At 36.7% G+C, this 27,547-nt stretch overlaps 3 protein-coding genes across 9 annotated transcripts in view; all 3 read left to right on the plus strand.

The window, feature by feature from the left end:
* Window positions 1-27,547, plus strand: part of LOC125788905 (gastrula zinc finger protein XlCGF26.1-like) — a 77,940-nt gene that overhangs the window by 29,974 nt on the left and 20,419 nt on the right. The window contains exons 3-4 of one of the 4 annotated variants that reach the window (XM_049472836.1): window positions 10,382-10,458; window positions 12,519-13,704. The exons of the other annotated variants lie outside the window; for them this stretch is intronic. Coding sequence (XP_049328793.1) covers window positions 10,382-10,418 — 37 coding nt within the window. The 3' untranslated portion in view covers window positions 10,419-10,458; window positions 12,519-13,704. Of the gene's footprint in view, window positions 1-10,381; window positions 10,459-12,518; window positions 13,705-27,547 lie in introns of those variants that run through there. 4 annotated transcript variants of the gene reach the window in all.
* LOC125788904 (zinc finger protein OZF-like) overlaps window positions 1-27,547 on the plus strand; it is an 83,841-nt gene that overhangs the window by 11,806 nt on the left and 44,488 nt on the right. For 2 of the 4 annotated variants that reach the window (XM_049472830.1, XM_049472831.1), the window contains exon 2: window positions 7,518-7,647. The gene's annotated coding sequence lies outside the window, so the exon portion shown is untranslated. Of the gene's footprint in view, window positions 1-7,517; window positions 7,648-15,317; window positions 15,498-21,105; window positions 21,190-27,547 lie in introns of those variants that run through there. The other 2 variants (XM_049472829.1, XM_049472832.1) reach the window with 2 other exon arrangements.
* LOC125788907 (zinc finger protein OZF-like) lies at window positions 21,189-26,912 on the plus strand. The gene is made up of 3 exons (XM_049472837.1): window positions 21,189-22,851; window positions 23,924-24,000; window positions 26,077-26,912. The coding sequence occupies exons 1-2, from the start codon at window positions 21,203-21,205 to the stop codon at window positions 23,958-23,960; spliced, it is 1,686 nt and encodes a 561-aa protein (XP_049328794.1). The 5' UTR covers window positions 21,189-21,202; the 3' UTR covers window positions 23,961-24,000; window positions 26,077-26,912.

The following is a 27,547-nucleotide window of genomic DNA, read 5'->3' on the forward strand; positions in this document are numbered from 1 at the left end:
TGTGGTGCTTTATGTTCCAGTTCATTAAAATCAGTTTTAATCATATAGCGCTTTTTAAACCTGATGTTGAAGTAAAGCAGCTTAAGTGTAAAACACTGCTTCGTCCCATATTCCAGACGTTTTTACTTGGGGGTAAATTTGGTTGGTCCGTGATTACCTTATTTAGACGTTGAAAATTGGGCTCTGCAGCTCAGTTAAAAAAATTAAAATATGTGTTTGCTTGTGTGCATAAATGTTGATAAAATACTGTAGGTATGAATGGATGGAAGTTATAGATGGATGTAGAAGTTTTGTTTTTAAGATGTTAAGTGAAGCCAGATCTCAACGTGTTTTTGTTTCATTGTGTTAATTGCCTGTCAGAGTGTGTTTATGATGGCAATGGTTCTCGGACCGGTTCAGAACTACAGATCACAGGCGAACTGCAGTCTGAACGCTTTTCTAGATAGGAACAATACTCCATTTGTTCACTGTGCTTTAATGAGTACTGATGAGTAATGAGTAATGAGCAGTGAAATTACAATAACCAAACATGTTATGAACGTGTCCCTGAATGCTGTGAGGAATAGCCTCAACATGAGCTCTACTTCCTGTATAACTGTGTCACCATATATAGTGCTGTAGTGCAACATTCTCTATTTTCCACTGCAGGCTAGGTTGCCAGGTCGAACAAAATACAGCGCAAACTCAGTCTAAAACCCTCCCTTCAGACGCTTAAACTAGACCAATAAATATCTCTGTGTCTCACGTTTGAAGCAAATCGCAAAACAACTATGAGTACACGACTAAGTAGAGTAAGGTATTTATTATGAGTATTTCTATTAATCATAAAGTCATTAATAATATTGTAAAATGTTTTTTTATTATTTACTTTATAACAGTTTTATATTCCAGTCAGGAACATTTAATAGTAACATAATTAGCAAAAAAAAAAACTTTTTCTTACTCTTTTCTGTTCTTGCCCCTCCTGAACTCTCCTCTCCCCTTTAACATTTTTATTAATTACCTTGTGATTTCTTGTTTCTGGTTACGTTGTGATCTCTCTCTCTCTCTCTCTCTCCTATTCATGCTGCCAAAAATAAAACTGAAATGAAAACACTAAAATGAAAAAGCAAATACCGTTTGCACTTTCTTTTTTTAACCAGAAATCACAAGACAATTTAAAAAAAGGATAAATCTTGTCTTGCTACTTATGTTACTATTAAATGTTCTTGACTGGGATATAAAACTTATAATAAAACATTAATGTTACATAAGTTATTAATAACTTTAAGGTAAATAGCAATATTGATGATTAATCAATACTAAGTCATACACTCAGAGTTGTTTTACCATTTGCTTTAAACGTGTGACAGATAATATTTTGGGCTAGTTTAATCTTCGGAAGGGTGGGTTTTAGACTTTGGGTTTGGGTTGGATATATTTTGTTGGACCTGGCAACCCTGCTCCGTTCTCTCCTTGACTCCTCCAGTCTGCGCTGATGGCCGAAGGGGGAGGTATGTAGAGAAAGTTGTGCCAAGTAAAACCCAGATAATTTGGTAGTAATGAAGAGAAAAGTTTTGTTCCAGTATAATTAGATTTTATTGGCGTTAGAATTTTAAATGCATGTTGTGTTGTGCTGTAGTTGTAAAGGGGTATTTATGTCGAGGGGAGGGGGCTTAGGGCTGGGGGCGAACCCAGGTCCAGAAAGTAAAAATCCATCCCAGGGTGTGCTGCTTAAAAATATCATTATTTGAGATGTAAATGCTTCCAGAATTTGTAAATCTTGATGGAATTGATCTTGTTTTGATAAAAAAAAAAAAATTACCCAGCGCCTCTTTTATTATTTACTTATTATTTATGTACAGAATTCAAATTAAAAAGTATAAGGATTTTGATGATAGTTTATTACATGGATTATTATTACTGTGACAGAATACATCAGCAGCACCAGGCGGATTTATTTTTCTGGATATTCCCACCTTATCTAAATTCTGTTTGTGGTCTGGCAGTTTCTAATCTGTTTCTCTAAAAACTAATGGGTTTATTCAAATGTCATTTTATTTTATACTTCATATAAATATTTTGGAAGCACTAGAAGCAAATAGTAAATTTTAAGCATTTTTTTAATGTATTATTTTTTTTTATGACGAATCAGTGCCAGCAATGGCATCGTGAGAATGACCGCAGACCCCAGAGTGTAGCTAGCTAGTTAGCTTAGCTAGGTTAGCTGAATAAGACTAATAGCAGATAAGGCCAAAGTCTGAGAAATCACCATTTTGTGCAGCTGTGTGAGAAAAAACAAGTTATTGGGTTTTATTGTGTAACTTTATATTTTATATTTATAAATAGGACCCGTGATGGAGTTTGAGCCTGAGGTAACTAGCGTTACGCTAGCTAGCTAGTTAGCTTGGCTAGCTATTTAGCTTAGCTCGGTTAGCAAGACGAGGCTATGGCCAGATACAGCAAAAGTCTGATAAACCACCTTTTTGTGCAACTGTGTGAGGAAAACGGACAATTTATTGGGTTTTATTGTGTAACTGTATTTCCAAATCAAGTTAAATAGGACCCTTGATTGAGTCTGAGCCTGAGGTAACCAACAGCGTCAGGCCGCAGAATAATATATTTTCAAAATAAAAGTCAACTTGGCCGACTGCTCATTGTACGAAACCAAGGTTATAACAAGCAACAATAGTTTAATGAACTTTATACTTTACAAATATATTTTATACTTTTTGGGTTTGGGGTGCCTAGGAGATTCTAGGTTTGACTGAGATGTAGGCAATAGGTTTGTGTTGTAATATAAAACATTCATTGACAAAAAACTTAGCTAGTTGTTTTGATTGCTAGTAACCTGTTACATTTTCTAATAGCATGCTTGTCTGTGTTTTAATAACACTATAAAATTGCTTATTTTCAGAAAGATGCAATAAAGTATGCACAATAAACAAGCGGAAAAATAATTCAAGCAGCGACTTTATTAAAAAACAACAATAAATGAACAGAGGACAATTAAATGTAATAAAAGCAAGCATTTTTTTTTTAATAAACTACAGAAGGAAAACCAAATCTAAATAGGAAAACAATGTTAAAAAATAAATAAATAAAATACAGAAATAAAAAATAAATACAAAAAGAAGCAGAAAAAAAGACACTAAACAAAATAAAATTAAATATAATAATAATAATAATAATAAAAATAAACAATGGGGAAAAGAAATAAAAGCAAGCATTAAGTTTTCATTCATTAAAAATACTACACAATATAAAAGGTTTCTATTCAAAAACAATGAAAACTATGTAAAAGCAAGGAAGCAAGCAGTTCTTGTAATGCTTTAAATGAAGAAAAGGTTAATGAAGAAAAGGTTAATGAAGTAATAATAATAATAATAATAACAATGTACAAATATAAACAGAGGGAAAATAATATAATAAAAGCAAATAAAGTTTATTTATTCATAAAAAAAACTACACAATATAAACAGAGGAAAAACAATATAACTATGATGAATCTGACAACAAGACAACAACAAAACAACAAGTTCGCATTTAAAGTGGAATGGGAAGATTCATTTCTCATAATTACTCAAATGTAACATGTTGAGAAAAAACACTTTCAGCTTCAAATCTGTTGAACCCCTCCAGCTTCCTCAGCAGAAGGATGGTAATCTTAAAATAGGATGATTTACAGATTAGATTGGACAATGCAATTTTAAGATGTCATGCAAATCAAAAATACATTTGAAAATTACAATTGAGCTTACCTCAGGCGTCATTACTTCCAAAACAAAGGACGTATTCTTTGCCTCATGTAGGTACCACAGGAGAGGTAGGGCAGAAATGAGATCTGCGCGCAGACCCTTCTCGAGGTAACTAGCGTTACGCTAGCTAGCTAGTTAGCTTAGCTAGCTAGTTAGCTTAGCTCAGACTTCATCAAGGGTCCCATTAAACTTGATTAGGTAATAAAGTTACAGAGGCAAATCTGATAAAACGCCACTGTGTAACTGTGAGGGAAAAAAGACAATTGATTGTGTTTTATTGTGTAACTTTATATTATTTGAAAACAAGCTTAAATAGCACCTGTGATGGAGTCTGTGCCTGAGGTGACTAGCATTAGGTAAGCTAGCTAGCTAGTTAGCTTAGCTAGCTAGCTAGTTAGCTTAGCTCGGTTAGCAGGACGAGGCTATGGCCAGATAAGTACCTAAGTATGGTCTGATAAACCACCTTTTTGTGCAACTGTGTGAGGAAAACGGACAATTTAGTGGGTTTTATTGTGTAACTTTATTATCAAATCAAGCTTAAATAGTAGGGGTGGGAATCGATTACTATCTCACGATTCGATTCGATTCCGATTTTGGGGGCCACGATTCGATTCAAAATCGATTTTTGATTCAAAACGATTTGAATTATAAATATTTCTGCTTCTGGCTTATGAATCGTATTGAAAAAAAACCCTCCATAATATACACTGGTCCTGGAGCAAGTAATGTGTTACAAAAACAATAAAATGTGCAGGAATGTGGGTCCTCAGTGACAGAGGAATCACTGGGATATCACAATGACGTTAATGAACAATAAATACATAAATAAATAACACTGCTTTATTACCAGGCTACTAGCGGTGGTGTGTAGGTGACGCTGCTGGGCTGATGTGATGATAGCAGTGGAGCGCTAAAGTTCAGGAGCAGCTGCTGATTAACTAGTTAATTTAAGGTGGTTGTATTTCTTCAGAAAGGGGGCAGGAGGTGGAGAAATTAATTCATATTGTCCATTCCTTAATTCCTCTGTGATGAGGAGCTGAAATTAGCTCTGATTAGCTTATTGTTATTTTTCCGTTCCGCCTTAAATGCTGCAGCCCGCTGCCACCTGTAGCGTTATTTAAGGTGGAACTGGAAAGTTAGCTAGTTAGCTAGCTAACAGTTACTGAAACTAACTACTAGCGATCTTTTTTATGCTTGTTATGAAGCATTCTGCCATAAAACATTGAAACTACACGTTAATCTAAGGTAATATAGTGCTTGTTCTGCCATCTTACCGGTGATTCTCAAACACCTACGCTCTGTGTGTGTCTGGAAGATCTCCAAAGGGACAAGCGCTATCCCCAGGGTTGCCAGGTCCAACAAAAATACCCAGCCCAAAATCAGTCTAAAACCCGCCCCTCAGAATCGATTTTGGGACATTTTAAATCGATTCTGAATCGTAGTAAATGAGAATCAAGATTCTTATGTGAATCGATTTTTTGGCACACCTCTATTAAATAGCACCTGTGATGGAGTCTGTGCCTGAGGTAACTAGCATTAGGTAAGCTAACTAGCTAGTTAGCTTAGCTAGCTAGCTAGATAGCTTAGCTCGGTTAGCAGGACGAGGCTATGGCAAGATAAGTAAGTTACCTAAGTATGGTCTGATAAACCACCTTTTTGTGCAACTGTGTGAGGAAAACGGACAATTTAGTAGGTTTTATTGTGTAACTTTATTACCAAATCAAGTTAAATAGGACCCGTGATGGAGTCTGAGCCTGAGGTAACTAGCGTTACATTATCTAGCTAGTTAGCTTAGCTAGCTCAGTTAGCTCAACGTTAGTTAACTATATTTTATTATTATTATTATTAAGTAACCAAGTTAATAGGACCTGTGGTGGATCCTGAGCCTGAGGTAACTGAACTAGCTTAATGCTAGCTCGGTTAGCAGGACTAGGCAAACGTCTAATAAACCACCTTTTTGTGCAACTGTGTGAAGGAAAACAGACAATCTTTTTATTGTGTAACTTTGATATATAATGTTATGTATAAGACAATATTTGATATATATAATATATATCAAATATATTATATTGTAATATATAAATAATCAGACAATTTAGATTATAACCGATTATTTTAAGTTTATGGTAACCCTATATATCCATATATGTGTATCTATATATATATATATATATATATGTGTGTGTGTGTTTGTGTATATATATATATATATATATTTATAGATAGATAGATAGATAGATAGATACACATATATAGATATATACAGGAAACAGGAAAGCCCAGCGGTGCATTGTCCACACATTCTTCGGACATGGTATAGCTGAACTGTTTTTCATGCAAAACAGAAAACACAACTTAAGAATTCGCAGGGATCTGTAGATTCAGGACCCTCTGTAGATTCAGGACCCTCAGCTAATGGGAAAAACAGTAAATGTACTCACATATACATTTGTTTAGGATTGTTTAGGCAAATGTTAAGGTGTCTTCATACTGGGAGGAGTTGAGGAGAATAGAGTTCTTTTAATACGACTGTAAAATGTAAGAGATTCAGAGACTCTGGAAGCTGAGCGGTCTGCGAATCGTGAGGCTTCAGGGTAGGCTCTCCAGGAGGCCTCCTGTTAATAAACTTGTTTTGTTTTAATAGAATCTACAACTCCTGGTGAACCTTCATAAAACACAGTATATGGATTATTGTTTTGGTTTGTATGCAACAATTACTACCAAATCAAGTTAAATAGGCCCTGTGTATGTGTCTGAGGTAACTAGCGTTACGCTAGCTAGCTAGTTAGCTTAGCTAGGTTAAGTTAAAAAGCCTGTACCTGTTGTTTGGCTAAGCGTGAGGAATAATTCAAGTTAAAAGTATGTAAAAGTATATAGTTATGCTTTAAAGTATATAATAGTTATTTTTGCTTTGTCGTTTGGATGAAAATTAATGGTGTTTAGTTAATAAAGCTTCTGTATATGATATTGATGGGGGGTATTATGGTGAGTGTTTGGAGAGGATTGTTTTAACTAAAAATCTGGTCTCTGTAAAATGTTTTTTTTACAGAAGTGGCAATAAATTAAAGTTTAAGTATCATTAAACATGGAATAAATATTTAACTTTTCTACTTGGAATATTTATTTTACTGTAAGTTTATCCAAATGCAATGTGTGTCCTTATTTATCTATTCAACCTAATTTAGATGTTGTAAATACGTCTTCAAACAAATGGAACATAGTTTGAACAAACAGCATGGACATTTTTTGTTGTTGTAAAAATAATGGGCACGAGTCATACTGATGTCTTTTTAAGGTTTTTTGAAGTGTCTTGAGCTAGAGTCCATTTCTAGTTACACTCTAGCACTCTAGTTACACTCTAGTTAGCTAGCACAACAATACTGTGTACAACTCAAAATAAACAAGATTAAACAAAAATGTATATTTTTAGTTTTAGACCTTTTAGACCTTGTGTTGGCTATGGCTGTTGTAAGTTAGTTCGCGTCACATGACTCTTTACATTCCACCACAAAACAACACTAAAGTACAAAATATTTTAGATTTGTATATTTTAAACACATTTTACTCTTATTTTTAAACCTGTTCATACTGGTTTTTAGCACTTTTTAATAACCAAATGAAATGACAATTAATTTATAATGATAAATAAAACAATAAAAACACCTTAATCAACATGTTACTCAGACAGGTACAGCTCCCTTCAATAACCTTACATAATTTTTGTAGACAAAAATAACCCAACTAAATGACTGACTGAGTTTTCCCCTGTTTCTCCTGCAGAAAGAAAGGACCTCCTGCTTCGTGTCTTCTCCTGCTTTGGGTAGTCATCTTGCAACAAGGTTCAAGAATTTACTTAAACAGATGCATAAACATCTCCATTAGGAATTCCTCCCACTGTGCAAAAAAAAGAGTGTAATTTAAACATGGTGTCTAAAAGCTCCGGTTCTCAGAAAACAACCCCTGCTTCCACTGGTAATGAAACAACTAACAGGACGAAACAAACGAGTCAAGTGAAAAAGAAGGAATCACATCAGTGCCCTGAATGCGGGAAGAATTTAACTACAAAGAATGGTCTCCGAATACACCGGCGGATTCACACTGGAGAGAAACCGTATCAGTGCTCTGATTGTGGTAAACGTTTTAAAGAACAGTGTGGCCTTCAAATACACAAGCGCCTTCACACTGGAGAGAAACCGTATGAGTGCTCAGACTGCGGGAAGAGCTTCAATAGCAAGGGTAATCTAAACTTACACGAGCGCGTTCACACTGGAGAGAAACCATATAAGTGCTCAGAGTGTGGGAAGTGTTTTAGAGTACAGAGCAGTCTGGATGAACACCAGTACGTTCACACTGGAGTGAAACCGTATCCGTGCCTAAAGTGTGACAAGAGCTTTTCTAGACTAAATAATCTTGTAGATCATGAGCGTATTCACACTGTAGAGAAACCGTTTCAGTGCACAGAGTGTGGGAAGAGCTTTACTTTAAAAAGACATCTTAAAGAACACATGAGAATTCACACAGGAGAGAAACCGTATCAGTGTTCAGAGTGCAAGAAGAGCTTTGCTAGGCTAAGCAATCTCCAAAAACATCAGCTCATTCACACAGGAAAGAAAACGTATCAGTGTTCAGAGTGCAAGAAGAGCTTCGCTAGGCTACGCAGTCTCCAAATACATCAGCGCATTCACACTGGAGAGAAACCGTATCAATGCTCAGTGTGTGGACAGAGTTTTAGGGCACAGAGTAATCTAATATCACACCGAAGTACTCACACACAGTTGAGACCTCACGAGTGCTCGGATTGTGGGAAATATTTTAAAGAAGTGCGAGCTCTTAAAATACACAAGCGCATTCACACTGGAGAGAAACCGTTTAACTGCACGTTGTGCGGAAAGAGTTTTACCACGCATTCTAATCTGATATCACACAAGCTCATTCACACTGGTGAGAAACCGTTTCAGTGCTCGCTGTGCGAGAAGGCTTTTTCTAACAGCAAAGCTCTTAAAATACACAAACGTATTCACACTGGGGAGAAGCCGTATCACTGCTCACATTGTGACAAGAGTTTTTTGAGGCGGCGTGGTCTACAATCTCACCAGTACATTCATAAAGAAATCAAACCGCATCAGTGCACACAGTGTGAAAAGAGTTTTATAAGAAAGCGTTGTCTCCAAAGACACCAGCACTCTCACACTGGAGAGAGGCCTTATCACTGCACGGAGTGCGAGAAGACGTTTACTGCAGAGTTTCTCCTTGTACTGCACCAGCGGCGCATTCACGCCAAAGAGAAAAAATATCACTGCGAAGAGTGCGCCAAGAGTTTTACGAATAAGAAGATTTTCAAAAACCACCAGCGCCTTCATATCAAAGAGAAGAAGTATCGGTGCTCGGAGTGTGGGAAGAGCTGTACAAATGTGAGGAATCTCCAAAAACACCAGAGCCTTCATGCCAGAGAAAAAAGAATGCATCGGTGCTCAGAGTGTGGAGAGAGTTTTACAGTTAAGAGGAATCTTCTAAAACACCAGCGCCTTCATACTGCCGCAGAGAGCCAGGAAAGTTCACCATCAAACGAGAGGTAAGAACATTATTTTTAAAGCCTGTGACAATATATTTTAAATGGTGCATCAATTTACTCATTATTTCATTTTAAAGGTGAAGACTTTGGGTGTAGTTAAACATGATAAAGAGTACTAACCTTTGTTGAATACCTCACCTCCGCTTTCCTTCAGCTTTCTCAGATCCAGTAATTTTGTGCTTTTTGCCAACACTTTGTACAGTGGCCGCACCGGGGCATGTTTTGCCCCAGCAAATCGCTTTTTACACCGTTATCCAGTCTCAATGTAGCTCCACACCCCCTTGGTAGAATCCAGAGAGCCCTGACATTTAAATTGAGGCATTAAGAACTTTTAAAAGTGCACAAGAAGCTTATTAAAAACCACTGTTTACATCTTATAACGCTTCTTTGGAGCTCCGGGCGCCACCATCACTGTACTGATAATGTCATAGACATATTTATACATAGACTCTGCAATGCCTATATATAGAGTCTGTATACACACATGTATACACACACAGACTCTATGTATAGGCTATGCAGAGTCTATGTATAAATATGTCTATGACATTATCAGTACAAAGATGGCAACGTCCAAAGATTTACCTGCACTATGAGATATAAACAGTGGTTTTTGTTTTTGTGTTTTTTGACATGCATTCCTCCATTTAGCCAAAAAGTTTTGGGACACTTTCGGCCAAGCACAGTTTCACTATTTAGCCAGATAGTTTTGAACTCCTGGACGTCTTTTCAATTCACTGTTTCAGCCGAAGGTATTTGGACTCCTAAGCTGAAGCAAACGTTTTTGGACTCAGCCCTATTAGACAAACATATTTACAACCCATCATCTAGTAACACCTTAGCAGCCTCCATGCAACACCCTAACATCTGAAACTTGAGCTGCAGGCGTAGTCACAGTTTCTGCAGGAAATGCACAGTCTAGATCTGGAGTGTAGTTCTATTGCATTCCAATAAAATGAAGCTTTTGTATATTTGTATGATAAGCATGTCGCCTCTATTGATTGATTGATTAATTGATTGGAAGTTTGTTTGTTTGTTTGGAGAGATAACTGTTGATCTGTGTTTTTGATAGTTCTGCAGAGGAGTGGGACGAAGACAGATCTGACTAAAGGACAGATTCTAGAAACTGCCAATCCGAGCTCTGCAGTGGTGAGTTGGTTTCAGCCGTTTGGATCACTGCTAGACCCATCACTATAACCTTTTGTTTTTCTGACAATACATATTTTTTTCGGGGCTACAATTTTTTCATCATTACTCCAACTACAATTACTAAGAAATAAAACCACTGTCTCCCGTTAAAACAAACTGGCAGACGTTTTTATTGAATATTAAAGCTCTGGGCAACCAGAAATTCTTTCGCTAACGCTTGTCTGTCTGTCTGTCTCTCTCTTTCGCTAACGCCACCTGTCTTTCTTTCTTTCTTTCGCTAACGTCTGTCTGTCTGTCTCTCTTTCGCTAACACCATCTGTCTGTCTGTCTTTCTTTCGCTAACGTCGTCTGTCTGTCTTTCTTTCTTTCGCTAACGTTGTCTGTCTGTCTGTCTCTATATCTCTCTCTTTCGCTTGCTCCATCTGTCTCTCTTGTTTTTTCCTTTCACTCGCTCCATATTTCTCCATGTCTCTCTTATTCGCACGCAGCATCTGTCTGTCTGTCTATCTCTCTCTTTTTCTTGCACTGTCTGTGTGTCTTTCTCTTCGGCTCGCATCGTCTGTCTGTCCGTCACTGTTTCTCTCTTTCGCTAACATCGTCTGTCTGTATCTTTGTCTCTCTCTTTCGCTGTCACCATCTGTCTGTCTGTCTGTCTCTCTCTTTCGCTTGCAGCTTCTGTTGTCGCGTCTAATACAGCATATGGGGTTGTTTTCCCTGAAGGAAAGCCGGGGCTCTCTACAACTCGCTAAGTTCTACTAAGTTCGCTAAGCATAAAATTTACAAAGTTAAATCAGTGAATAAAAGATAGACGAGAATCAAGCTTTTAAAAGAAAAGAGAAGACAGGTTTCAGGTGTGTGTGTGTGCATGTGTGCGTGAGTTCACGTACAGATTTATTATAAACAGAGTGGACAGTTTTGACGTGGGCAGCAGGCCAAGATACTGACACTTTCCCCGGGTGAGCGAGCCGAGTGTGTTAGCCTCCCTATAGATTAGGACAGATAACGCCAGTGCAAAGATTAACCTGCCCCCGGTCTCTGCCTCGGCTACTCGTGTTTTTTTTAAAAAGGCGATCTTGACCAAATTTGGACACTGAAACCGAAGGGAGTTATATAACAAAATAAATGTATTTCAGCCCACCTGACTGTCCAGCCCATTTTCAACTGTATAAAACTGTGTGTCTTTGTCTGGTATCATCAGAAGACTTTGGGGATCCAAATAAACTTGAATATTGAAACTATCTACTATTTAACATACAGTTTAAATATCTATAAGGTTACTTGTTTGGCTCCCACGCTGTCTGTCTCTCTCATTCGCTTGCAACATCTGTATCTCTCTCTTTCTCTTTTGTTCATGCCATTTGTCTTTCTCTCTCTCTCTCTCTCTCTCTGAGATATTATAATACAGTAAAAATGATCTAGTCTGCCTGACCTAAACTACACAATTATTACTGTCCCTCACAATAATACAGGGAAATTCCAGCATTAAAAAAATAAATCATGATTTTTAATTCATTTTAAGTGACCCACTAATATATTTTAATTTTAACAATCTAATGCTGATATTTTTTAAAAAGAACTCAAACCCTGAAATGCATCCAGTAAAATGCTTAAGAAAACATATGTGTAGACATGTTTAGTAAAACAATAACATTGTTATAAGAAAGTTCCTTTGTTATTATGAAAGGTTATTATTGCAGAAAGGTGTTCTCTTTATTCAAAGCACGGTCCAACCTTAGGGCGCTCAGCAGCTCCCAGCTCCCCCAACTCCACCCTGCTCAACTCCAACACCAACTGACTGACTGTGTCTCACACACCGTCTAAATAGTGTTTATACATGGGGGATGTGTACCCAAAAACAGACTCAGAAGCAAAAACTGAAGCAGAAGCAAACAAGAGATTTCAGAAGGGGGGGGGGGGGGTCGGGTAATTGACCTCGTAAATTGGGGAGAAAATTCCATTTTAAGTCCTTGTGGATAAAGTGATCAGCCGAATGCCATAAATGTATATTTTTGAGATAATTCTGTTAATTCTCTACTTTTGTTTTTGTGCTTTTTATACAGCCTGGTCCTTTTCACAGCAACAGGGAAGAAAATGATAAAAGAGGAAAAACATCCTGAGAAAGATCTTCAAATACCTCTCACTCGTAAATATTCTTTAGTTTTTTTTGTTTGTTTTGTATTCCAGTAGTGAAGGAACGAAAAATAATGAATGGTTTTATAAGTATGATTATATATTTTTATGCGTTTTCTTTATATTTACTCTTTTTTTCCACACTGAAGGTTTTATTGTATTCAGTGTAATATTTACTTACTGATTTTGGATCAGTACATGTCAGAGACTGTAAAAAAAAGATGGACGCCGTGTCTCCGTTCCCAGTCATTCAATGAAAATGAAGCTAAAATCTTCCTCCATGTTGGCGATCCTGACACCGATTCTGCGCAGTAGAGACCAGAGGAGGGAGAAAGACTGTGGAGAGACCGTCTACTCATTTAAATAACCCCGCCCCTGAGGGCTGCCTCGAGGTCACAGGCTGCAGGGCGGAGCGGAGCTGACGGTCTGTTATTGGCACCGCCCATAACCAGCCCTTTTTCAATAACCACACCTTTTTTAAATAGAGCTGAATAACGTTTTAAATAACAAATTCTGTGTGGATATAAAAATTTAACAATATAAGTATATATAGAATATATTAGAAAAAAACGTGGTTGAAAGTTCTGTTTTGCCATTGAAACCTATGGGGATGGGTGGAGTTTCACAGCTTTCTGAAACCAAACAGCAGGGGGCGCCTGACCTGTGGTGGCTTCACTTTTGAGAGACGATGCTCTGTCCAGCTATATACAATCTATGATACATGTCTATAATGATATATAAAGGTACTTTTATATTTACCCTATATATTTACCTGTTGTATTTATCTTCTATGCATTTTTGTCACACTTACCTGTGATATTTACCTGTTGTACGTACCTGTAAATCTATACGTAGTCCTGAAAGGTGGAGCTAGCTCTGTGATTGGCTGAATGAATCAGGTAAATCCTGGAAGAGACAGTATATGAATTAGAGAATGTTCGCACTGAATTGATGTAAACAGGTATAGTTTTTACTTTTTCTCTTGTTTTATTTTTGCAACTCTCTTTTTGAGATTCACATTCTTATTTTTGTAATTGAATCTCTTTATACATTTTACAACTACAGACACAGGGCAAATCAACAGGTACATTTTAAGTTTTTAAGAATATTTATAAACATATCCATAGAGTCAGATTTGACAAGAAACTAAAATATAATAATAGTTAATAAATAAATAAGTAAATCGGATAAATCAGGAGTAGGAGTGTGCCATATCGTACCGTACACAATAATATCACCAACATTATTTTATATGGTGAACGATATTACAGCCTGAAATATGATGCTATATCACCCACCCCTAATTATCACATCAGGGTTCTACTTTTTTACTGTTTTTATCAAAATAAAAATTCACACTGTTCTCATTTTCCATTATATATCTACTAGATACAGATTATATCTGTACTTTATCATTTATTTGACTTTAATCCTGGATATATGGAGATATTTGGAGTGTGGTATTATTAGTATTAGTAATATTCTGGGTCATTGACTTCTGTTACAAATCTGATAAAATTCATGTATTATCTCAGGGCTGTGCCATATCATATCATATTGTATGCAATAATAAAATTATATATATATATATATATATATATATATATATATATATATATATATTCAACTTTAAACTATGTGTAATTTGTCCATTTACCAACATTTGCAACATTTAATTGGCAAATAGAGGCAGGTTTAAACTCTTCATCCAGTCCAGGTGGAGGTGCTGGCTCCAGTATAAAATGAGAAGCACTAAAATAACTGAAATTACCAAGTAGAAGTACAGGTTACACTAAGCAAATCAGAATTTAAAACAATAATAAAAAAATCTGGTAAGATGAATGGGATAAGGAGACAAAAGGCAGGTATTTATATAGTAAACAACAAGAGTAATAACAGTCAGGAAATTCAGTTCACTAATACAGCAGGAGGAAACCTGGTTCACCAGGATAAGGATAATCCAACTGGACTGAATAGTGGTTTACACACTATAGGAAAACATGAGACCGGAATGTGCCTATACTGTACTGAGACTGAAACCGTAAAGCATGTATTTAATACACGTAGGCATTACTCTAACAAGAGAGAACATCTTGAGAGGGTAACAAAAAACTCTGTAACTTTGAAAAAAATAGTTTAGGTGGTACAGAGCCTACAGTCAAAGCAGTCATAAAATTTACAAAAGATACACAAACTGCAAGAAGACTTTAGATTTTTTTTAATATAAATATATATTTTTATATCATATCTCACACAATTTAATCACACTTCAGTCCAGTAGATGGCGGTAATGCACTAAGATTGCAAGCTGCCAAAAAACAACCCAGGGTCAGTATTGGCGATATCGATACCGTTACTTTTGAATATTTTAAGCTTCATAGATCCAAAGGATCCAAAAGATCTAGGATAAAATTTCGCCAAACAATGGAACAGTAACAAAAACAAAGTTTGCCTTCACGTTAGGGAAGTAAATATTTTTTGAGATAGAAAAGGAGCAGCCACAATACAAAAATAAAACAAAAATTCTCCCCTCACTAGACATCTTTTCTAGTTCTTTGTTTCTTTTTTCAAATAGAATTGTTCTTAAGAAAAAAAAAAAAAGTCATTTTCTTCCTTTCAGTGCAATTCTATTTTTCCTAAATACATAGAGTGTCAAAATATAAATATATAAATATTCAGGTTGTCGCTCTCCATACCTGTTGGCTGATTGGCTGGCTCCGCTGAGCCACGTGACACACGTGCAACAACAAAAGACCAGAGGGGGAGGGGGGGAGAAAAAAAGCAAGCTTGAGTATCGATCTTTTTACACAAGTATTGCTTAATACCAATAACAGCGTTGGTATCGATATATTTGGATCGACCCGCCCACCTCTAGTCCTTATAGAGAAACAGGAGCTGATCTGCTGAAGGTAAAGAACTCTTCTACACTTTTACTCACTGTTTACTCTCACTTTACTCCTCACTCTTAAGGAGGAAAAACTCTGTAAATGTAAATTGGATCTTGTTCAGACTGAGCTGTAAGAGGTTAAGTTTAGATTGTATTTTAACTTTATCTACACTTTAATATCTTTAATTATTTAACTCGCATCCCAGATAGCAGAAGTGTGTTGATTCACTTCTTATGCATTAAAACAGCGTTGATCTCTGACCTCAGAATTGACTCTTGATTTATCAATCAGGAATAATTATAGGAATAGTTAGATAATTAGTTTGATAATCATTGTGGCTGTAAGCGTACACATACAGGGTGTATTCGTGTGGTATAGAGTAAGGAGTGGTATATAAAGAGATAAATATATACTTTGAATGCGAAAGGTTTTAATGGTTGAGTTTTTTTTTTCTTGAATTCCAAAATAATACATACAGGAACATATAAGCAACAATATATTTTGTGGTGCTTTATGTTCCAGTTCATTAAAATCAGTTTTAATCATATAGCGCTTTTTAAACCTGATGTTGAAGTAAAGCAGCTGAAGTGTAAAACACTGCTTCGTCCCATATTCCAGACGTTTTTACTTGGGGGTAAATTTGGTTGGTCCGTGATTACCTTTATTTAGACGTTGAAAATTGGGCTCTGCAGCTCAGTTAAAAAAATTAAAATATGTGTTTGCTTGTGTGCATAAATGTTGATAAAATACTGTAGGTATGAATGGATGGAAGTTATAGATGGATGTAGAAGTTTTGTTTTTAAGATGTTAAGTGAAGCCAGATCTCAACGTGTTTTTGTTTCATTGTGTTAATTGCCTGTCAGAGTGTGTTTATGATGGCAATGGTTCTCGGACCGGTTCAGAACTACAGATCACAGGCGAACTGCAGTCTGAACGCTTTTCTAGATAGGAACAATACTCCATTTGTTCACTGTGCTTTAATGAGTACTGATGAGTAATGAGTAATGAGCAGTGAAATTACAATAACCAAACATGTTATGAACGTGTCCCTGAATGCTGTGAGGAATAGCCTCAACATGAGCTCTACTTCCTGTATAACTGTGTCACCATATATAGTGCTGTAGTGCAACATTCTCTATTTTCCACTGCAGGGCTAGGTTGCCAGGTCGAACAAAATACAGCGCAAACTCAGTCTAAAACCCTCCCTTCAGAAGCTTAAACTAGACCAATAAATATCTCTCTGTCTCACGTTTGAAGCAAATCGCAAAACAACTATGAGTACACGACTAAGTAGAGTAAGGTATTTATTATGAGTATTTCTATTAATCATAAAGTCATTAATAATATTGTAAAATGTTTATTATTATTTACTTTATAACAGTTTTATATTCCAGTCAGGAACATTTAATAGTAACATAATTAGCAAAAAATCTATACTTTTCCTTACTCTTTTCTGTTCTTGCCCCTCCTGAACTCTCCCCTTTAACATTTTTATTAATTACCTTGTGATTTCTTGTTTCTGGTTACGTTGTGATCTCTCTCTCTCTCTCTCTCTCTCTCTCTCTCTCTCTCTCTCTCTCTCCTATTCATGCTGCCAAAAATAAAACTGAAATGAAAACACTAAAATGAAAAAGCAAATACCTTTTGCACTTTCTTTTTTTTAACCGGAAATCACAAGACAATAAAAAACATTGAAGGAGTAAGGAAGAATGAGTAAGGAAAAATCTTGTCTTGCTACTTATGTTACTATTAAATGTTCTTGACTGGGATATAAAACTTATAATAAAACATTAATGTTACATAAGTTATTAATAACTTTAAGGTAAATAGTAATATTTATGATTAATTAATACTAAGTCATACACTCAGAGTTGTTTTACCATTTGCTTTAAACGTGTGACAGATAATATTTTGGGCTAGTTTAATCTTCGGAAGGGTGGGTTTTAGACTTTGGGTTTGGGTTGGATATATTTTGTTGGACCTGGCAACCCTGCTCCGTTCTCTCCTTGACTCCTTCAGTCTGCGCTGATGGCCGAAGGGGGAGGTATGTAGAGAAAGTTGTGCCAAGTAAAACCCAGATAATTTGGTAGTAATGAAGAGAAAAGTTTTGTTCCAGTATAATTAGATTTTATTGGCGTTAGAATTTTAAATGCATGTTGTGTTGTGCTGTAGTTGTAAAGGGGTATTTATGTCGAGGGTAAGGGGGCTTAGGGCTGGGGGCGAATCCAGGTCCAGAAAGTAAAAATCCATCCCAGGGTGTGCTGAGGTTGTGCTGCTTAAAAATATCATTATTTGAGATGTAAATGCTTCCAGAATTTGTAAATCTTGATGGAATTGATCATGTTTTGATAAAAAAAAATAATTACCCAGCGCCTCTTTTATTTTTTACTTATTATTTATGTACAGAATTCAAATTAAAAAGTATAAGGATTTTGATGATAGTTTATTACGTGGATTATTATTACTGTGACAGAATACATCAGCAGCACCAGGCGGATTTATTTTTCTGGATATTCCCACTTTATCTAAATTCTGTTTGTGGTCTGGCAGTTTCTAATCTGTTTCTCTAAAAACTAATGGGTTTATTCAAATATTTTGGAAGCACTAGAAGCAAATATTAATAGTAATTAAATAGTAAAAAAAATAGTAATTTTTAATGTATTTTTTTTTTATGACGAATCAGTGCCAGCAATGGCATCGTGAGAATGACCGCAGACCCCAGAGTGTAGCTAGCTAGTTAGCTTAGCTAGGTTAGCTGAATAAGACTAATAGCAGATAAGGCCAAAGTCTGAGAAATCACCATTTTGTGCAGCTGTGTGAGAAAAAAACATACAAGTTATTGGGTTTTATTGTGTAACTTTATATTTTATATTTATAAATAGGACCCGTGATGGAGTTTGAGCCTGAGGTAACTAGCGTTACGCTAGCTAGCTAGTTAGCTTGGCTAGCTATTTAGCTTAGCTCGGTTAGCAAGACGAGGCTATGGCCAGATACAGCAAAAGTCTGATAAACCACCTTTTTGTGCAACTGTGTGAGGAAAACGGACAATTTATTGGGTTTTATTGTGTAACTGTATTTCCAAATCAAGTTAAATAGGACCCTTGATTGAGTCTGAGCCTGAGGTAACTAGCGTTACGCTAGCTAGCTAGTTAGCTTAGCTCAGACTTCATCAAGGGTCCTATTAAACTTGATTAGGTAATTAAGTTACAGAGGCAAATCTGATAAAACGCCACTTTGTGTAACTGGGAGGGAAAAAAAGACAATTTATTGGGTTTTATTGTGTAACTTTATATTATTTTAAAACAAGCTTAAATAGCACCTGTGATGGAGTCTGTGCCTGAGGTAACTAGCATTAGGTAAGCTAACTAGCTAGTTAGCTTAGCTAGCTAGCTAGTTAGCTTAGCTCGGTTAGCAGGACGAGGCTATGGCCAGATAAGTACCTAAGTATGGTCTGATAAACCACCTTTTTGTTCAACTGTGTGAGGAAAACGGACAATTTAGTGGGTTTTATTGTGTAACTTTATTACCAAATCAAGTTAAATAGGACCCGTGATGGAGTCTGAGCCTGAGGTAACTAGCGTTACATTATCTAGCTAGTTAGCTTAGCTAGCTCAGTTAGCTCAACGTTAGTTAACTATATTTTATTATTATTAAGAAACCAAGTTAATAGGACCTGTGGTGGATCCTGAGCCTGAGGTAACTGAACCAGCTTAATGCTAGCTCGGTTAGCAGGACGAGGCAAAAGTCTAATAAACCACCTTTTTGTGCAACTGTGTGAGGGAAAACAGACAATCTTTTGGCTTTTATTGTGTAACTTTGATATATAAAGTTATGTATAAGACAATATTTGAATATAATCAGACAATTTAGATTATAACTGATTATTTTAAGTTTATGGTAACCCTATATATCTATATGTGTGTGTATATATATATATATATATATATATATATATATATATATATATATATATATATATATATATATATATATATAGAGAGAGAGAGAGAGAGAGAGATATAGATATATATATATATAGAGATATATATATAGATATATATATATATATATAGAGAGAGAGAGAGAGAGAGAAATATACAGGAAACAGGAAAGCCCAGCGGTGCATTGTCCACACATTCTTCGGACATGGTATAGCTGAACTGTTCATGCAAAACAGGAAACACAACTTTAGAATTCGCAGGGATCTGTAGATTCAGAACCCTCAGCTAATGGGAAAAACAGGAAATGTACTCACATATACATTTGTTTAGGATTGTTTAGGCAAATGTTAAGGTGTCTTCATACTGGGAGGAGTCGAGGAGAATAGAGTTCTTTTAATACGACTGTAAAATGTAAGAGATTCAGAGACTGTCTCTAGAAGCTGAGCGGTCTGCGAATCGTGAGGCTTCAGGGTAGGCTCTCCAGGAGCCTCCTGTTAATAAACTTGTTTTGTTTTAATAGAATCTACAACTCCTAGTGAACCTTCATAAAACACAGTATATGGATAATTGTTTTGGTGTGTATGCAACAATTACTACCAAATCAAGTTAAATAGGCCCTGTGTATGTGTCTGAGGTAACTAGCGTTACGCTAGCTAGCTAGTTAGCTTAGCTAGGTTAAGTTAAAAAGCCTGTACCCGTTGTTTGGCTAAGCGTGAGGAATAATTCAAGTTAAAAGTATGTAAAAGTATATAGTTATGCTTTGAAGTATATCATAGTTATTTTTGCTTTGTCGTTTGGATGAAACTTAATGGTGTTTAGTTAATAAAGCTTCTGTATATGATATTGATGGGGGGTATTATGGTGAGTGTTTGGAGAGGATTGTTTTAACTAAAAATCTGGTCTCTGTAAAATGTTTTTTTTTACAGAAGTGGCAATAAATTAAAGTTTAAGTATCATTAAACATGGAATAAATATTTAACTTTTCTACTTGGAATATTTATTTTACTGTAAGTTTATCCAAATGCAATGTGTGTCCTTATTTATCTATTCAACCTAATTTAGATGTTGTAAATACGTCTTCAAACAAATGGAACATAGTTTGAACAAACAGCATGGACATTTTTTGTTGTTGTAAAAATAATGGGCACGAGTCATACTGATGTCTTTTTAAGGTTTTTTGAAGTGTCTTGAGCTAGAGTCCATTTCTAGTTACACTCAAACAAGTTAGCTCGCACAACAATACTGTGTACAACTCAAAATACACAAGATTACACAAAAATGTATATTTTTAGTTTTAGACCTTTTAGACCTTGTGTTGGCTATGGCTGTTGTAAGTTAGTTCGCGTCACATGACTCTTTACATTCCACCACAAAACAACACTAAAGTACAAAATATTTTAGATTTGTATATTTTAAACACATTTTACTCTTATTTTTAAACCTGTTCATACTGGTTTTTAGCACTTTTTAATAACCAAATGAAATGACAATTAATTTATAATGATAAATAAAACAATAAAAACACCTTAATCAACATGTTACTCAGACAGGTACAGCTCCCTTCAATAACCTTACATAATTTTTGTAGACAAAAATAACACAACTAAATGACTGACTGAGTTTTCCCCTGTTTCTCCTGCAGAAAGAAAGGACCTCCTGCTTCGTGTCTTCTCCTGCTTTGGGTAGTCATCTTGCAACAAGGTTCAAGAATTTACTTAAACAGATGCATAAACATCTCCATTAGGAATTCCTCCCACTGTGCAAAAAAAAGAGTGTAATTTAAACATGGTGTCTAAAAGCTCCGGTTCTCAGAAAACAACCCCTGCTTCCACTGGTAATGAAACAACTAACAGGACGAAACAAAAGAGTCAAGTGAAAAAGAAGGAATCACATCAGTGCCCTGAATGCGGGAAGAATTTAACTACAAAGAATGGTCTCAGAATACACCGGCGGATTCACACTGGAGAGAAACCGTATCAGTGCTCTGATTGTGGTAAACGTTTTAAAGAACAGTGTGGCCTTCAAATACACAAGCGCCTTCACACTGGAGAGAAACCGTATGAGTGCTCAGACTGCGGGAAGAGCTTCAATAGCAAGGGTAATCTAAACTTACACGAGCGCGTTCACACTGGAGAGAAACCATATAAGTGCTCAGAGTGTGGGAAGTGTTTTAGAGTACAGAGCAGTCTGGATGAACACCAGTACGTTCACACTGGAGTGAAACCGTATCCGTGCCTAAAGTGTGACAAGAGCTTTTCTAGACTAAATAATCTTGTAGATCATGAGCGTATTCACACTGGAGAGAAACCGTTTGAGTGCACAGAGTGTGGGAAGAGCTTTACTTTAAAAAGACATCTTAAAGAACACATGAGAATTCACACAGGAGAGAAACCGTATCAGTGTTCAGAGTGCAAGAAGAGCTTTGCTAGGCTAAGCAATCTCCAAAAACATCAGCTCATTCACACAGGAAAGAAAACGTATCAGTGTTCAGAGTGCAAGAAGAGCTTCGCTAGGCTACGCAGTCTCCAAATACATCAGCGCATTCACACTGGAGAGAAACCGTATCAATGCTCAGTGTGTGGACAGAGTTTTAGGGCACAGAGTAATCTAATATCACACCGAAGTACTCACACACAGTTGAGACCTCACGAGTGCTCGGATTGTGGGAAATATTTTAAAGAAGTGCGAGCTCTTAAAATACACAAGCGCATTCACACTGGAGAGAAACCTTTAAACTGCACGTTGTGCGGAAAGAGTTTTACCACGCATTCTAATCTGATATCACACAAGCTCATTCACACTGATGAGAAACCGTTTCAGTGCTCGCTGTGCGAGAAGGCTTTTTCTAACAGCAAAGCTCTTAAAATACACAAACGTATTCACACTGGGGAGAAGCCGTATCACTGCTCACATTGTGACAAGAGTTTTTTGAGGCGGCGTGGTCTACAATCTCACCAGTACATTCATAAAGAAATCAAACCGCATCAGTGCACACAGTGTGAAAAGAGTTTTATAAGAAAGCGTTGTCTCCAAAGACACCAGCACTCGCACACTGGAGAGAGGCCTTATCACTGCACGGAGTGCGAGAAGACGTTTACTGCAGAGTTTCTCCTTGTACTGCACCAGCGGCGCATTCACGCCAAAGAGAAAAAATATCACTGCGAAGAGTGCGCCAAGAGTTTTACGAATAAGAAGATTTTCAAAAACCACCAGCGCCTTCATATCAAAGAGAAGAAGTATCGGTGCTCGGAGTGTGGGAAGAGCTGTACAAATGTGAGGAATCTCCAAAAACACCAGAGCCTTCATGCCAGAGAAAAAAGAATGCATCGGTGCTCAGAGTGTGGAGAGAGTTTTACAGTTAAGAGGAATCTTCTAAAACACCAGCGCCTTCATACTGCCGCAGAGAGCCAGGAAAGTTCACCATCAAACGAGAGGTAAGAACATTATTTTTAAAGCCTGTGACAATATATTTTAAATGGTGCATCAATTTACTCATTATTTCATTTTAAAGGTGAAGACTTTGGGTGTAGTTAAACATGATAAAGAGTACTAACCTTTGTTGAATACCTCACCTCCGCTTTCCTTCAGCTTTCTCAGATCCAGTAATTTTGTGCTTTTTGCCAACACTTTGTACAGTGGCCGCACCGGGGCATGTTTTGCCCCAGCAAATCGCTTTTTACACCGTTATCCAGTCTCAATGTAGCTCCACACCCCCTTGGTAGAATCCAGAGAGCCCTGACATTTAAATTGAGGCATTAAGAACTTTTAAAAGTGCACAAGAAGCTTATTAAAAACCACTGTTTACATCTTATAACGCTTCTTTGGAGCTCCGGGCGCCACCATCACTGTACTGATAATGTCATAGACATATTTATACATAGACTCTGCAATGCCTATATATAGAGTCTGTATACACACATGTATACACACACAGACTCTATGTATAGGCTATGCAGAGTCTATGTATAAATATGTCTATGACATTATCAGTACAAAGATGGCAACGTCCAAAGATTTACCTGCACTATGAGATATAAACAGTGGTTTTTGTTTTTGTGTTTTTTGACATGCATTCCTCCATTTAGCCAAAAAGTTTTGGGACACTTTCGGCCAAGCACAGTTTCACTATTTAGCCAGATAGTTTTGAACTCCTGGACGTCTTTTCAATTCACTGTTTCAGCCGAAGGTATTTGGACTCCTAAGCTGAAGCAAACGTTTTTGGACTCAGCCCTATTAGACAAACATATTTACAACCCATCATCTAGTAACACCTTAGCAGCCTCCATGCAACACCCTAACATCTGAAACTTGAGCTGCAGGCGTAGTCACAGTTTCTGCAGGAAATGCACAGTCTAGATCTGGAGTGTAGTTCTATTGCATTCCAATACAATTAAGCTTTTGTATATTTGTATGATAAGCATGTCGCCTCTATTGATTGATTGATTAATTGATTGGAAGTTTGTTTGGCTGTTTGGAGAGATAACTGTTGATCTGTGTTTTTGATAGTTCTGCAGAGGAGTGGGACGAAGACAGATCTGACTAAAGGACAGATTCTAGAAACTGCCAATCCGAGCTCTGCAGTGGTGAGTTGGTTTCAGCCGTTTGGATCACTGCTAGACCCATCACTATAACCTTTTGTTTTTCTGACAATACATATTTTTTTCGGGGCTAAAATTTTTTCATCATTACTCCAACTACAATTACTAAGAAATAAAACCACTGTCTCCCGTTAAAACAAACTGCCAGACGTTTTTATTGAATATTAAAGCTCTGGGCAACCAGAAATTCTTTCGCTAACGCTTGTCTGTCTGTCTGTCTCTCTCTTTCGCTAACGCCACCTGTCTTTCTTTCTTTCTTTCGCTAACGTCTGTCTGTCTGTCTCTCTTTCGCTAACACCATCTGTCTGTCTGTCTTTCTTTCGCTAACGTCGTCTGTCTTTCTTTCTTTCGCTAACGTTGTCTGTCTGTCTGTCTCTATATCTCTCTCTTTCGCTTGCTCCATCTGTCTCTCTTGTTTTTTCCTTTCACTCGCTCCATATTTCTCCATGTCTCTCTTATTCGCACGCAGCATCTGTCTGTCTGTCTATCTCTCTATTTTTCTTGCACTGTCTGTGTGTCTTTCTCTTCGGCTCGCATCGTCTGTCTGTCCGTCACTGTTTCTCTCTTTCGCTAACATCGTCTGTCTGTATCTTTGTCTCTCTCTTTCGCTGTCACCATCTGTCTGTCTGTCTGTCTCTCTCTTTCGCTTGCAGCTTCTGTTGTCGCGTCTAATACAGCATATGGGGTTGTTTTCCCTGAAGGAAAGCCGGGGCTCTCTACAACTCGTGTTCTACTAAGTTCGCTAAGCATACAATTTACAGTTAAGTTAAGTTAAATCAGTGAATAAAAGATAGACGAGAATCAAGCTTTTAAAAGAAAAGAGAAGACAGGTTTCAGGTGTGTGTGTGTGCATGTGTGCATGAGTTCACGTACAGATTTATTATAAACAGAGTGGACAGTTTGGACGTGGGCAGCAGGCCAAGATACTGACACTTTCCCCGGGTGAGCGAGCCGAGTGTGTTAGCCTCCCTATAGATTAGGACAGATAACGCCAGTGCAAAGATTAACCTGCCCCCGGTCTCTGCCTCGGCTACTCGTGTTTTTTTTAAAAAGGCGATCTTGACCAAATTTGGACACTGAAACCGAAGGGAGTTATATAACAAAATAAATGTATTTCAGCCCACCTGACTGTCCAGCCCATTTTCAACTGTATAAAACTGTGTCTTTGTCTGGTATCATCAGAAGTCTTTGGGGATCCAAATAAACTTGAATATTGAAACTATCTACTATTTAACATACAGTTTAAATATCTATAAGGTTACTTGTTTGGCTCCCACGCTGTCTGTCTCTCTCATTCGCTTGCAACATCTGTATCTCTCTCTTTCTCTTTTGTTCATGCCATTTCTCTTTCTCTCTCTCTCTCTCTCTCTCTCTCTCTGAGATATTATAATACAGTAAAAATGATCTAGTCTGCCTGACCTGAACTACACAATTATTACTGTCCCTCACAATAATACAGGGAAATTCCAGCATTAAAAAAATAAATCATGATTTTTAATTCATTTTAAGTGACCCACTAATATATTTTAATTTTAACAATCTAATGCTGATATTTTTTAAAAAGAACTCAAACCCTGAAATGCATCCAGTAAAATGCTTAAGAAAACATATGTGTAGACATGTTTAGTAAAACAATAACATTGTTATAAGAAAGTTCCTTTGTTATTATGAAAGGTTATTATTGCAGAAAGGTGTTCTCTTTATTCAAAGCACGGTCCAACCTTAGGGCGCTCAGCAGCTCCCAGCTCCCCCAACTCCACCCTGCTCAACTCCAACACCAACTGACTGACTGTGTCTCACACACCGTCTAAATAGTGTTTATACATGGGGGATGTGTACCCAAAAACAGACTCAGAAGCAAAAACTGAAGCAGAAGCAAACAAGAGATTTCAGAAGGGGGGGGGGGTCCTAAAGGGGGGGTTGGGTAATTGACCTCGTAAATTGGGGAGAAAATTCCATTTTAAGTCCTTGTGGATAAAGTGATCAGCCGAATGCCATAAATGTATATTTTTGAGATAATTCTGTTAATTCTCTACTTTTGTTTTTGTGCTTTTTATACAGCCTGGTCCTTTTCACAGCAACAGGGAAGAAAATGATAAAAGAGGAAAAACATCCTGAGAAAGATCTCCAAATACCTCTCACTCGTAAATATTCTTTAGTTTTTTTTTGTTTGTTTTGTATTCCAGTAGTGAAGGAACGAAAAATAATGAATGGTTTTATAAGTATGATTATATATTTTTATGCGTTTTCTTTATATTTACTCTTTTTTTCCACACTGAAGGTTTTATTGTATTCAGTGTAATATTTACTTACTGATTTTGGATCAGTACATGTCAGAGACTGTAAAAAAAAAAGATGGACGTCGTGTCTCCGTTCCCAGTCATTCAATGAAAATGAAGCTAAAATCTTCCTCCATGTTGGCGATCCTGACACCGATTCTGCGCAGTAGAGACCAGAGGAGGGAGAAAGACTGTGGAGAGACCGCCTACTCATTTAAATAACCCCGCCCCTGAGGGCTGCCTCGAGGTCACAGGCTGCAGGGCGGAGCGGAGCTGACGGTCTGTTATTGGCACCGCCCATAACCAGCCCTTTTTCAATAACCACACCTTTTTTAAATAGAGCTGAATAAAGTTTTAAATAACAAATTCTGTGTGGATATAAAAATTTAACAATATAAGTATATATAGAATATATTAGAAAAAAACGTGGTTGAAAGTTCTGTTTTGCCATTGAAACCTATGGGGATGGGTGGAGTTTCACAGCTTTCTGAAACCAAACAGCAGGGGGCGCCTGACCTGTGGTGGCTTCACTTTTGAGAGACGATGCTCTGTCCAGCTATATACAATCTATGATACATGTCTATAATGATATATAAAGGTACTTTTATATTTACCCTATATATTTACCTGTTGTATTTATCTTCTATGCATTTTTGTCACACTTACCTGTGATATTTACCTGTTGTACGTACCTGTAAATCTATACGTAGTCCTGAAAGGTGGAGCTAGCTCTGTGATTGGCTGAATGAATCAGGTAAATCCTGGAAGAGACAGTATATGAATTAGAGAATGTTCGCACTGAATTGATGTAAACAGGTATAGTTTTTACTTTTTCTCTTGTTTTATTTTTGCAACTCTCTTTTTGAGATTCACATTCTTATTTTTGTAATTGAATCTCTTTATACATTTTACAACTACAGACACAGGGCAAATCAACAGATACATTTTAAGTTTTTAAGAATATTTATAAACATATCCATAGAGTCAGATTTGACAAGAAACTAAAATATAATAATAGTTAATAAATAAATAAGTAAATCAGATAAATCAGGAGTAGGAGTGTGCCATATCGTACCGTACACAATAATATCACCAACATTATTTTATATGGTGAACGATATTACAGCCTGAAATATGATGCTATATCACCCACCCCTAATTATCACATAAGGGTTCTACTTTTTTACTGTTTTTATCACACTGTTCTCATTTTCCATTATATATCTACTAGATACAGATTATATCTGTACTTT

This window comes from Astyanax mexicanus, unplaced genomic scaffold (assembly GCF_023375975.1).
Source record: "Astyanax mexicanus isolate ESR-SI-001 unplaced genomic scaffold, AstMex3_surface scaffold_31, whole genome shotgun sequence".
Taxonomy (NCBI): domain Eukaryota; kingdom Metazoa; phylum Chordata; class Actinopteri; order Characiformes; family Acestrorhamphidae; genus Astyanax; species Astyanax mexicanus.